This window comes from Hetaerina americana, unplaced genomic scaffold (assembly GCF_022747635.1).
Source record: "Hetaerina americana unplaced genomic scaffold, ioHetAmer1.1.p SCAF_7, whole genome shotgun sequence".
NCBI classification, from domain to species: Eukaryota; Metazoa; Arthropoda; class Insecta; order Odonata; family Calopterygidae; genus Hetaerina; species Hetaerina americana.
The window spans coordinates 87,546,361-87,558,866 of NW_027287316.1; the positions used below are offsets into that span (position 1 = coordinate 87,546,361).

The window sequence follows — 12,506 nt, forward strand, 5'->3', positions numbered from 1 at the left end:
ATCATTTGAAATGCTGAAAATCCTGGTCAAGGCAAATGATTTTTACACTTTGAAATGGTTGTTGCCTTAATTGGAATTATTGATTCATGAGGCCCTTCCTAGGAAATGGTTTGGCCAACCTATCACAGTTCCAATTCCATATCTCTACAGGATTCATACGGGGATACTGCTCTGCATGATGCCATCGGAAAAGAGAGCTTAGAAATTATCGACATGTTGTGCCATGTGCCAGGGGTGGATTTCACGCTGAAGAACAAGCGTGGCTTCAACGTTCTGCATCATGCAGCCTTGAAAGGAAACAACTTGTAAGTATAAGAGTAAGTTAGTGCATGTCTTTGGAGTGGAATCACCTCTTAATGAAGCAAGAGAGGAGAGCTGCGAATTGATGGGCTGTGGAGTTATTTTAGTGTAGAGCTGGTCTTTAAGTTATAGACCACAAAAACTTATGTCTCCAGTACGTGGACTGGCTGTGTTAAATAATTTTTTCTTCAAGCGATAAAAGGTTTTCCACACTACTGTAAAAGGAAGGAAAAATGGAGGGGAATATAAAGATTGTTGTGGTGACTGATGGAGGAAGTTAATCCCTTGCCAGTGATCCAACCCACATTCAAAATTGTGAGACATTCATATTTACACAGGGGTTTCTCGAATTGGTCTATGAGGAAAATAATGCTCTTGCCAGGGACCGTATTCAGGAACTTATAAATGCCCATGCAGTCACACTGGTCAGCTCAAAGTGGTTTACGAGTAGATATTCCCAATGCCCAGGACCAACTTCAGAGGAATAATACACACATAATCACCCTGGTATTACAGTGGAGCAATTCCAATGCTCGAGGCAATGAAGTGGGCAAAATGCTGGATGGCCTGATTGCATTGTGAAAACCGAAAATGGCAGGGAATAAAGCCCTTCAGTCAAAAGAAAGAAACAAATGGAAAATAAAGGAGGATAGGGAAAAAAATATAGATTCAAAGGGAAGCACAATGGTGTGAAAAGTGGATACGTGCATTTTGACAAGGTGGTCCTCTTCCGCACTCTGAAAGAGAAAAACCACTCCAAGACAAGGTTGAAATGAATCAGAATGAGGTAACCTGGGGTATACATATGTATGTAGGTGAAGGGAGAGAGGGGGGCCCAATGAGTGACCGTTAGAACTAGGAAGGGGAGGGGGATGGGGAGAGAAGAAACAAGAGAAATTGTTTGAAGGTAATGAGGGGGAAAGTGAGTGGCGACTCTACGACCAGGATGGGTGCTGAATTGCTCTCTATGTGCTGGTGATGTTCGTGTTTATTTGTTAGAACACTTATCTATGCAATAAATAAATGTTTGTTCGAGTGGTTTTAAATTGTTTTGTGTGGTTCTGTTAAGTGCTCTGCAATTCTCGGGTCTATTGTGTTTGCAGTGGGCGGTGGGTTCTTTGTATTGTGCTGAAATGTTTCTACGAGTCTGTCAAATGTAAAATCTATCGCATGAGCCACTGTTGATGTGGTTAACATCCGATTTCCTAGTTATTGCTACTTCATCTTTAGTTTTCCCTTAAAATTGTTTCAATTTGGGCTGCTAGAAAAACAGATCTTGGCGTTGATTTTCTTAAATATTTGGTCAAGGTCTCCCGTTAGCTGTGGATGGAAAGGCAATTATATGTACCGGGAAGACACTTCCTTTCAGTGAGTTCTGGAGTCAGTGGTGAGTTACTTGTTTTTAGGTTTCTAGACAATGTTGTCTATCAATGTGCTTTCGGACCCGTTTTTCCAAGCAATATCCTTGATTTTGCCAAGTTTTCTGTTGTAACTTTTGTCATTCATGGGGATGTTTATCAGCCTGTGTACAAGAGAGTGGGATCCTGCAAGATTGTGGTTGTAATGGTCAAATGGTGGCCATAAGGTCTAAGTATGTAATTGTTAGTGTGAGTAGGTTTGCGATGTATGTCAAAGTGAATGTTGTTGTCAACTCTTATCAGGGAAAGGTCTAAGAAATTTAAATTAATGTTTTTCTCTGGATCATAGGTGAATTTAATTGTATCAAAAAGGCAATTAAGAATTTCAACAACATTTTTTTAATTTTATATTTATTAGTGTCAAAAATGGAAAATATTTCATCTTCATATCATAAATAAAGGGAGTTGAAGTAATCAGATTTATTTTCGTAGGCTTTTCTCAAAATGGATCATGAACACAACAGCCAGAAATGGTGAAAGGGTTGCCCATAGCGGTTCCGAGTTCTTGTTTATAATATGTATTTTGGAAACGAAAGAAATTTTGGTTCATTACTAAATTGGTGAGTCTGATAAACTAATCGGTATGTTTCGAATCTACTGTGACTGATGATAATCAATCTTTTAGAACTCCTACTGCAATATCTACTGGTACACTGGGAAAAATATTAGTGTCATCGATGGAAACCATAACCTTTCCTTCTGAAAATGCATGATCTTGAATTCTATTAACAAGATCTAGGTTCCTTTTTAGGGAGTGGGAACTGTCAGTATTTAAATTAGCGAATTCAGAAAGGAGCCATTTGGATGAGTGATAAGTGAGGGAATCGATTCTGGATACAATTGGTGTCATGGGGCAATTTTCTCCCTGTATTTTGGGCAAATAGTGTAGTATTGGTAGGATAGGATGGAGACTCTTGGGGAGTCAATTTGATTTTCATATCATATAGGTTAGGGCAGTTGCCTAAGACAGTTGACTTGTGAAATGGCTTTCTAAATGGAATTCTTATTAACTTTGAGATACGGCCCGTTCTTTAAAAGTGTAGCGACTTTTTAAAAGTGCGGTTTTATTCCAGAGCAACGCATTAATTCCATTGATCCACTTTCACGTAAAAACAGTTGTTGGATTTTGAAGATTTTACTATGTTGAAATTATTAAAGCTTTGTGGGTGAGGACTCTTGGTCAAACTATAAAAATTTTCTTGGTTTTTCTCTCACAAGCTTTACAGGCAAAATCTTAAGTGGATGATGAGTCAGTATTTAATTGCCTCTTCTACAGGGTGTGGCGGTTATCTCCAGACGAATTTGAATTTCCTAACATATTGTAGTTCCACTGGAGGTCGCAGTTGGCTTTCTTGAAAGATATAGGCATCTAGTAAAACCTCTAGTCTAACCTCAAAATGGTCGAGATGTTATGTACAAGTGGGAAGTACAATCGAAGAGCCACTAGTATTGGAAGTGTTCGCGCTGGATGTTCGCCCAGTGAAATAGTTTGATTCTTCTGGTACCCCAGATCAACTGTTTACGATATTGTGGCCAAGTATATTGCTTTGGGGAAGTGTGGGTTAGGTTTTGCTAGCCCGGCGAGGAAACCTCATTCGAGGAAACGCAGGTCACGATCTGCGGCAGTCGTCGAGAAGGCTCGGGCAGTGATTTCAGAGGACCAGGGGCGATCGCTGAGGAAATGGGCATCAGAAGTGAATGCTAGCGAGCGAAGAATATGTCAAATGGCAGAAGAGGACCTGTGATACAAGTCGTACACAATGAAGGTGCAACACATGCTATGGAAGGCGGCCAGAACAAAGCGCATTGCTCGCTGTAACCTGCTATTGTGTTCTCTAAGAAATGAAGCTGTGGGGCGAATCTGATTCTTTTCTGATGAAATGTTTCACCATTGACACGAAGATCAACCTGAGAAATGATCGCTGGCTCGCCCACGACCCTGAGGACATCCCGATTGTTGCTCGAACAAAAGTTCCGGCTGGTGAGGGTGTATCATGCTGCCACATTTCTCTGAAAAAGGACAAATAACGCAAAAGAAGTCTATCTGCATATTTTGAAGAATGTTGTGAAGCCGTGGATGGTAATTGTGGCCTTGGGGAGACAATATGTCTTTCAACAGGAGGATGGTGCACCAGCTCATACGAGTCATTTAGTCCAAAACTGGCTCTCAGATAACATTGACATGTTCTGGTTCAAGGAGTTCTGGCCCCCGAATAGCCCGGACTTGAACCCCCTCGGCTATAATAATAATAATAATAATAATAATTCTATTTCCCCAATTGACTAGTACATAGTATGGTACAGAATATCATACGATTATGTAATCGTATAGGGTACGTCAAGAAGTATTACTGGAACTGGATTACTAGCCAGAGAAAAGAAAATAAAATTACACCTACACATATAGTTAAGAATTGCCACAATATAAAGTTCAGAATTACCCAGAATTGAAGTAGTCGTTCACACTGTAGAAACATTTTTCATTTAAGTACATCAATAACTTGTTTTTAAAAATAGAGAGTGATTTCTCATTTTTCAAACTAATGGGAAGCCTGTTGAATATCTGGATGCACAGAGAACGAGGTCCCTTGGACGTCATTGTCATGCTAGCAGTCACTACACACGGATGATTTCTTGTCCTAGTCCCATAGGCATATGTGCCATTATTTGATGGGAATAGATGTGTGTTCTTTTTTACAAAAATTATCGAATTATAAAGAAAAACACTAGGGACTGTTAAGATGCCAAGGCTTTGAAAGAGAGGTCTGCAGTGGGCTCTATAGGGTTTATTGCACATGGACCTAAGCAATTTCTTTTGAATAATAAATATTTTATTTAACTTAGTTGAAGACCCACTTCCCCAGGTTATGATACCGTATGATACAAGAGAATAAAAAAGACCATAGTAGAGTGTTTTTAAAACATAAACTCAATTATGTTTGCAGCATAGTCGAAAGAGTTACCAATAAGATGAGGCACCTTAATCTCCCATCTCTGCACACCACTATCGTAGCAGCATTTGCGAATATGGACGGTGCTGTTTTATAGAGTGCGTACAATCGATTCAGGACTAGACTGGAGGCGGTCATTGCAGCTGAAGGGGGTAATTACATTTAGTAATGTTACTATCTTGGCAGATACCACCATGTTAAAGGATTTTCATTTGTATTTTTTTACTGTATAGTATCCGCCGTCACTTTGTGGAAACGATTCATAATGAATAAGAAATACTTGGTTTTTCCACACAAACTTTATTTTTACGACCGGGTTTCGACGAGGATCGTCATCATCAGGTAATTATTTCAGAAATATACACACATATATATACCCTTGCAATGCTGAAAATATGAGGTGAAGGAGTAAGGGACAGAGTTATTGGTCAGTATGGCTAGGGGGGGGAGGGATTACGGGGTGTAATTTGGTCGGAGAGTGGGTGGGGACGGTTAGTCCTTTGGGCAGGCAGGTAGAAAGAGGAAGGGGAACGGGGGCCCCCCCCCCCCGTTCCCCTTCCTCTTTCTACCTGCCTGCCCAAAGGACTAACCGTCCCCACCCACTCTCCGACCAAATTACACCCCGTAATCCCTCCCCCCCCTAGCCATACTGACCAATAACTCTGTCCCTTACTCCTTCACCTCATATTTTCAGCATTGCAAGGGTATATATATGTGTGTATATTTCTGAAATAATTACCTGATGATGACGATCCTCGTCGAAACCCGGTCGTAAAAATAAAGTTTGTGTGGAAAAACCAAGTATTTCTTATTCATTGTATTTTTTTAATAAATTTGTTTTCAAACAAAAGTTTCATTTGTCCGTATTTAAGAGTCGTACCCTGTATTAAACATGTTCTGGTGATAGGTGGCTTCAGAGGAGCTTACATTTGATTTAAAATTGGCATTGAAGTCCCCCCTGATTATGAAGTGTTCTTATTAATTGGCATATTTAGATATTACTTCATCAATATCAGACAGGTGAGCAATTTTTGGAGGCCTGTATATACCACCCACGCAGATTTATTATATATGAATACTTATTTCCAAAAACATGTATTCAGGCCTTCTGGAGTAATTGGGTTTGCTGACACTTAATAACTTATATTTTAAATTACTTCTGATAAAAAATCCAACTCCCCCTCCACCTTTTTCAAAGGCGATTGTTACTTAATGATTTATAATTGGTTATTTTTACAGAATCGGATAAAATCGAATACGTTAGCCAGGTTTTGATTAGTGCATTGAAATGGAAGCTATTGTTAGAGAGTATGGAGCACAATTCGTGGAAGTGAGCAGGAAGACTTTTTAAATGAATTGAATATTCGTCTGAATCATTTTTTGAAAATGTGGGAATGATTTAAGCTGGAGCGCAAGGAACACAGAGGTGTTCTGAGAGGACTGTTTTGAGTATGAAGTCAGAGGGTGTTTGGTAGGAACGTGACATTGGCAGAAACGAGAAAGAACAAATGAAGGGTGGAGCAGGCGGCATGGGGCGAGCGTTCAGGGGTGGCGCTAGTTGGCGTACAATGTGGTGGTTGGTTGGCTGCCAGAGCAGGAGGTTGGGTTAGGGATGCACTTCCGTTATGCCAAGGTGGGTGATGTGGGGGAGTGGTAAACAGGGGCAGGAATTGGGGGACGGAGTGACTATGGCATATTCCTGAAAGGAAAGTTTGAAATCTTGTTGATGTGAAGGGGAGAATGAGTTCAATGCGGGTCTAGTCCCGCGGGTGGTCGATGGAAAGGGTCCGATATTGTTAATAGTGGAAAGGCCATGGAAAAATCCATTGAAAGAAAGTTTTAGGGCGAAAGAAGAAAACAAATCAAGGAAGATCACCAAAATCACCAAGGGCTGGTATTCTAACACACGCTACTGCACGCAAAATGTGGCGGCTTGCGGGATATTAAGTAGGTTTGAATAGAGATTGATACTGAAAGAGGATGTTTTCCCAGGGGTGAATGTGAGGGATAGTTGAAAAAATAATAACAAATAAAAAGAATGAAAATATTAGTATACACTTGCACTCAATCCTAAAAAAGAAAAGACAATGCAAATGTATGATGCACTTGCACAAAATACTGTGAAGGAAAAAGTTGATGCTAGTTTATAATGCACAAAGGACTAGTTAATGTGCGGGAACAAAAGAGTGTATTCAAACAGTCACCAGGCACAACTTATGGGATTCACTTTTGAAATGTACGGAATTCCACAAATCGGCACTTGTTGGATCGATAGGGAGAATTGAAACAGACACTGGCACAATCACTTCACACACAACTAAAGGGAAATCACTTTTGAGTGCTCGCGAATTCTCTAAACTCAGCACTGAAGACTAACTGATGCTTAGTTAAAACTAAAAGGAACTGAAATGGGACAGAGATGCAGAGGGCACAGAATATACAGAACAAGTATGCGCCGTAGGAATTCAGGAACGGGGGTGCCCAGGGTGAGAGTTAGCAGAAAGAGGGGGAGACAATGTTTGCAATTAACGTGGTGCAATTGGGAGATATGCATGAGGGAGTACTGGGAGATTGGAGGGCGATTTGTAAGTCAAGAGGGGGGGTAAGGAGTGGTGAAGACGGGACATAATTTGCATTTTGCTCTATTGCTGGGTAGTGGGGTGAATGACAGAGGATTTTGATGAAGGATGAGTGGATTTCCGATAAATTGGCAGGTCGTTTATGAGTAAATGCGGGAGGGACGTTTGCATGATAAGTTTGCCGTTGTTCTTTGGTTAGTGGTTGAGATGGGGAAGAGGATGTGCCTGAGGGACTGAATCCCTGGGAAGAATGCTGTGCAGATGGAGAGGGTTTTGTGTGTTAGTGTCCCAGGAGGGTGACCGTGGCGGGGGATTGTGTTATTGGGAAGGGAGTCAAGGGAGGGAGGGGAGCGTTATGTGGACTGTGGTGGAGGAACGTGCCCAGGGAGTTTGGGTTATTGCAGGTACGGCTACCACGAGTGGAGAGTGAGTTATGGGGGAGAGAGAGAGCAGTCGTTGTGCGATGGGTGGCAGCTGGTGTGTGGAGTGCAGGTGTTGAGGTTGTTATTGTAGATTTGAGGAGAAGTGTTGAGAGTGAGGAAAGTGATTGATTTCTGGGGTCGAGCAGGTGGAGGGGAAAGAGAGAGAGAAGAGGAAGCGTTGACGGAGGAAATGAATTTTTCATGGGATTCCGTGCAATGCGGCCATTGAGGGAATATACGAGTACCATCTATACTATATCTGGCCAGTATGGGAAGAGGTTGAAGGGGGGGAACTGGAGTTTACTTTCAAGGTGGAGGTTTGCTTATGAGGGGCTGAATCTACTGCCCATTGCACGGCCTTTGACCTAAAGGTAATGTTTATTGTAGAAGGAGAGGAAGTGTCCCTCTCACAATTCACAAGAAACAGAAAAAATGATAATCACAAGTGTTCCAAAATTTTGTGTGGCATGACCTCCTTCGTCTGCGGACAGAAGGAACTGAAGGAATTGTATGTATTGATATGTTTTCTTGACATTTCCTTAATATTAATGCGTAAACAAATTTATTATTATTATGTCATAAATTGAGGAAAAACGTGAAAAATAAATGCAAATGTAGGACAAATAAATCGGAAATGACCTTTATTTTCCTATTTACATGATATTTCTTTTCCTTTATCGATGATGGGAATTGAAAAAGGTCGAAGCTATTGTCCATAAAATTGGCTTATTGTGATGAGGGGTCACATACACCCAGTTACACCATTCTTCAGGGAGCCTGTCCATTCACTGTAGTTCTTCATTCCAATTGAGATTGTAAGACATTGAAAGGGGGTTTTCTACAGGGGACATGGTCATTAAATTTATGTCAAATATTTGTGATTGTGGTGTGTTTTCATTGAATGTGAATGAATGCTGGGAATCAACCCATGCCTCTTGATACAATGGGAGGATGTTACCCTTTTGAATGTGAATACTTCTGGGTTCACTTCTCACGTGTGGGAAAGCCAAGTGCCTCAATGGAGTTATCTCTCCATTCTTGACAACGTGCTGTGTTGATGTATTCCTGAATTCACTGCAGTGTGATTCTCAATACTCGGCCTAATGAAGGTCAGCACCTGGAAGCATATTAAGAGCCCCTCAGTTGTTGGTTTATTTCCTAATGAGTGTTCTAATTTTTTTATCAAGCGCCACTGAACGTCTGTTGAGCCAAGCCCGGCAGCTGGTTGATGTGAAGAAGGATGATGGTTTTGCAGCACTCCATTTATCGGCGCTGAATGGGCACCGTGCTGTTGCCGAAACCCTCTTGGTTCAAGGGCAAGCAGACGTCGATCTTCGAAATAATAGGAAGCAAACTCCCCTTCTGTTGGCCATATCTCAGGTACCTACACCATCTCACTCTCCCACACCCTGCTCCTGACTTGAATCCAGCTTTTGCTCACTTCAAAGTGTTCTAATAGTGGTGGCCAGAAGAGCAATGCTGGGAGAGGAATGCACAAAGCTTGAACATTTGAGATTGTGACTTTCAATTCCAAAAATATAGGAGGAAATGGGTGTGAGTTTGCAGGGGCCAGTTGAAAAAAAAGCAGTGGTGGTTGCAGTAATCATTATAACATTGTCATTCATTCTATAGTCCACCACATCAAAAGCTTTTTTTAGGTCATCTAAAAGACTTCTCAAATGTAATTCATGGTTTCAAATCTCTAGAATGGTTGAAGCAGGGACCTTCAATGGCTGCGGGTAGAGTACTTGAATTGCCTCTGAACCAAAATTATAATCCATTATTAAAATAGAAAGAAAGACTCATACTTTTCCACAGATTTTATTATACGGTACAACGCGTTTCACCGACTTGCGGCATCATCAGGTACAGATTTGCAAAACAGACAGAGCAAGAATATATACCCTCAGGACAGAGTGGGTGCGGGGAGGGTTGGAAGGATTTGAGAGGGGTGGGGGCTCGCAGGTGCGTTGATGGGTTGTTTTGACCATTTCCAGGCTAATTTCTCGGAGAGGAGTGGGGAGGGGTATGGGAATAATTGCTCATTACAAAGTGTCGTGTTGGGGTTCACCAAGTGCCTTCTAATCTCTAATTGCTCGAGAGCGTCCATTTTGGACGCCCTCGAGCGTCCAAAATGTACCTGATGATGCCGCCGACCAATTTGTACCTGATGATGCCGCAAGTCGGTGAAACGCGTTGTACCGTATGATAAAATCTGTGGAAAAGTACGAGTCTTTCTTTCCATTTTAATAATGGATATTAATTACTTCCACGAAGTGAAGCCTGAAACAATAGAACAAAATTATAATGTTCGAAATGCCATTAATCTTGTATGAAAGATTGTTTCTTGCATCCTGGAGAGCACAGGTTGGATTTGAATGGGTCAGTAATCACCCCTTCCACTGTGAGATCCATATTTAAAGGTAACATTAGCAACTCTCAACTCAATAATGTGGTGCTAAATGCATATGGAAATATTCTAATAATTTTTATGTTGGCAGTAACCGTGAGTTATTACTTTTCAGTGAAAAACAGTTTTGAATAATTTCAATTTAGATGAATTGGTGTTGATACTTTATAGGGAAAGATACGTTCTGGGATTTATTAAATATTATTTGACAGATTTTCTGTAATTGACAGACGTGAACTGTCAAAGCTTGAATATTTAAGGACAGTCACAGTCAGTGACATTATATAAGCATATTAATGGAAGGGTGGTTTTTGGTGTGAGGCCCCTTGTGTCTGGCTCACTTGAATTGATTAAACTGATCAAGAAGTCCTGCATTATACAGAAAATTAATTTGATGAATAATCTATATTTAATGAAGTAATCAAATAAGCCCAAGTATGTAATGGTTGTTTTATTGTGTGATTGAACTATTTAAATGTGTCAAGATGGCCTGTAATGCTTTCCTGAAGCATTGACTTGCTTCTCATATTGCTCAGCACAACCTTTGTCCCACCTAAGCCAGGTTTAGGTGGTCAAATCCTGACTTCCCTTCACTTTATTCTAGACAATGATTTTGCTTTTTTTAGGTTATTCAATACTGGATAACTGTGTGTGTCATGCAGTTATTCATTATCAGTCCAGTGGTGGAAATGTGTGTTTTTTTTGCTTCAGGGACATTGTTCTGTGGTAGAATTACTGATTTCTTCTGGTGGTGCATCAGTGAATGCTGAAGATGAAGATGGTGATATTGGTCTTCATCTTGCATTGATGAAGCAGGCCTCCATTACCACTGAAATCAATGAACTTGAAGCTCCAGTTATATATGGGGTAAGTCCTCTGTGTGACTTTTTCTCGTGAAAAATAAGAAAGCAATTTCTTAGCAAATAATATGCAATGATTAAGACATGACGTTAGATGGTTGCTTTCAAATTAAAAGTCCGCCAAGCTAAATTCAAAGTCTCCCTGAGCATCATCACATTGCCATGAAATCTAGTAGTCTACAGAAGTATTTTGACCCATATTGTTGTTGTTTATCAAGTTAAAATTAATTCATCACAATGAGCAGTACTTGAAATTCTTCTGCCTGTGGCTATGGCATTTTACTAGTGACCCTACAGTATTTTATTCGAATCCGAGTGAAACCTCTGGACCCCCATTGTATCCCCCTGTATGATTTTCCAGGTGCCAGATATTTTTGGAGAAATATTGTTGGAAGGGTGAATGAACTAGCTCACCCTGATGGATAATGCATGACTTTGTATTTCTTTATGTTTTTGCCGTGGAAAAGTTTGCCCTATTATCAGGATAGCATTTTATGTTAATTAAAAGGCTTGATTTGAAAATTTAGGTTTAAAAATAATTGGAGATAAAAAGGAATGTTATTTTAAAGGTGCTTTTCTCTCGGGCTTGGAATATTTGCATTGAAGGGAGGGGTTAATCTATTCTTTTTGATGAGATTCACTTTCACTGGGTCATAACTTTGTTCCTCAAACCACCTTGGGTGTTTGAGAAGAGAATTTATTATCTTAGAGGCAGAGCACCTTCTCCAAGAAGAGACATCAAGTCAGCAGTGCTTCAGATTCCTCAGAAAGAAGGCCCTGGTCCATTGCTTGGCAATTTTACAGCCTAAGATACTGGTTCCCAATGCTCTCTGGGCTAGGAAAGTAATTTTTTCTACAATTATTAAATTAGGTTTTGTGTCAACTCAATAATGTTAAATGGTGTGCCACAGCCATATCCCTTGGTCAATTTGACATTATTCATTTGTTCATAAAATTATTTGCACAAAATCTTTCCTTGCCTTTAGCAATTCAGTCGTGTGCAGTTCTGCTTTGCCTACCACTCCAGTGACTGATTCTTTTGGAAAAAAGTGAGGGTAATGTTTTAACATTAGACTTTTCTTCAGATATTCATGCAGCTGCAGAGTAAAATGTACAGAGATGAGGATGGTGGCATGAAGCCAATCGACAATCGAGTTGCATTCTCCATCGCGTGCTACCTTGTTCAAGAGGGCTGTGATCTCAACAAACAGAATCGCAGGGGTCGAACCCCTCTGCAGCTCTTGCCCATTCCTCCTCTTGTGGCCATTTTAAAGGAGTACAGGACAAAAAGAAGGTAGGAATCTAACCATATCAGGATTGCATGTACCCTTGTCAGAAAATATGTACTTCTTTTTAAAATGGTGGAAAATTCTTTGAAAATAGACTGAAATTGTGACAGTAGCAGTAAGATTGTTGGTGAGATTGCAAACTTTATCAAGTTGATCATTTATATTTTTGGATATCAGCTTTGAAAAATATGATCTGACCAATTTATAAATGTCTCCTTGAGGTTTTATTTTTTATGGCAATAATTGATGTTACTGTTACATCATTCCTTGGGTCTGT

The 12,506-nt window shown here is 40.3% G+C and overlaps 1 protein-coding gene across 1 annotated transcript in view; it reads left to right on the forward strand.

The window, feature by feature from the left end:
* Positions 1–12,506, forward strand: part of mib2 (mind bomb 2) — a 77,412-nt gene that overhangs the window by 38,857 nt on the left and 26,049 nt on the right. Inside the window, exons 11-14 of the mRNA XM_071595849.1 lie at positions 151–305; positions 8,858–9,050; positions 10,792–10,947; positions 12,026–12,234. Coding sequence (XP_071451950.1) covers positions 151–305; positions 8,858–9,050; positions 10,792–10,947; positions 12,026–12,234 — 713 coding nt within the window. The remainder of the gene's footprint in view (positions 1–150; positions 306–8,857; positions 9,051–10,791; positions 10,948–12,025; positions 12,235–12,506) is intronic.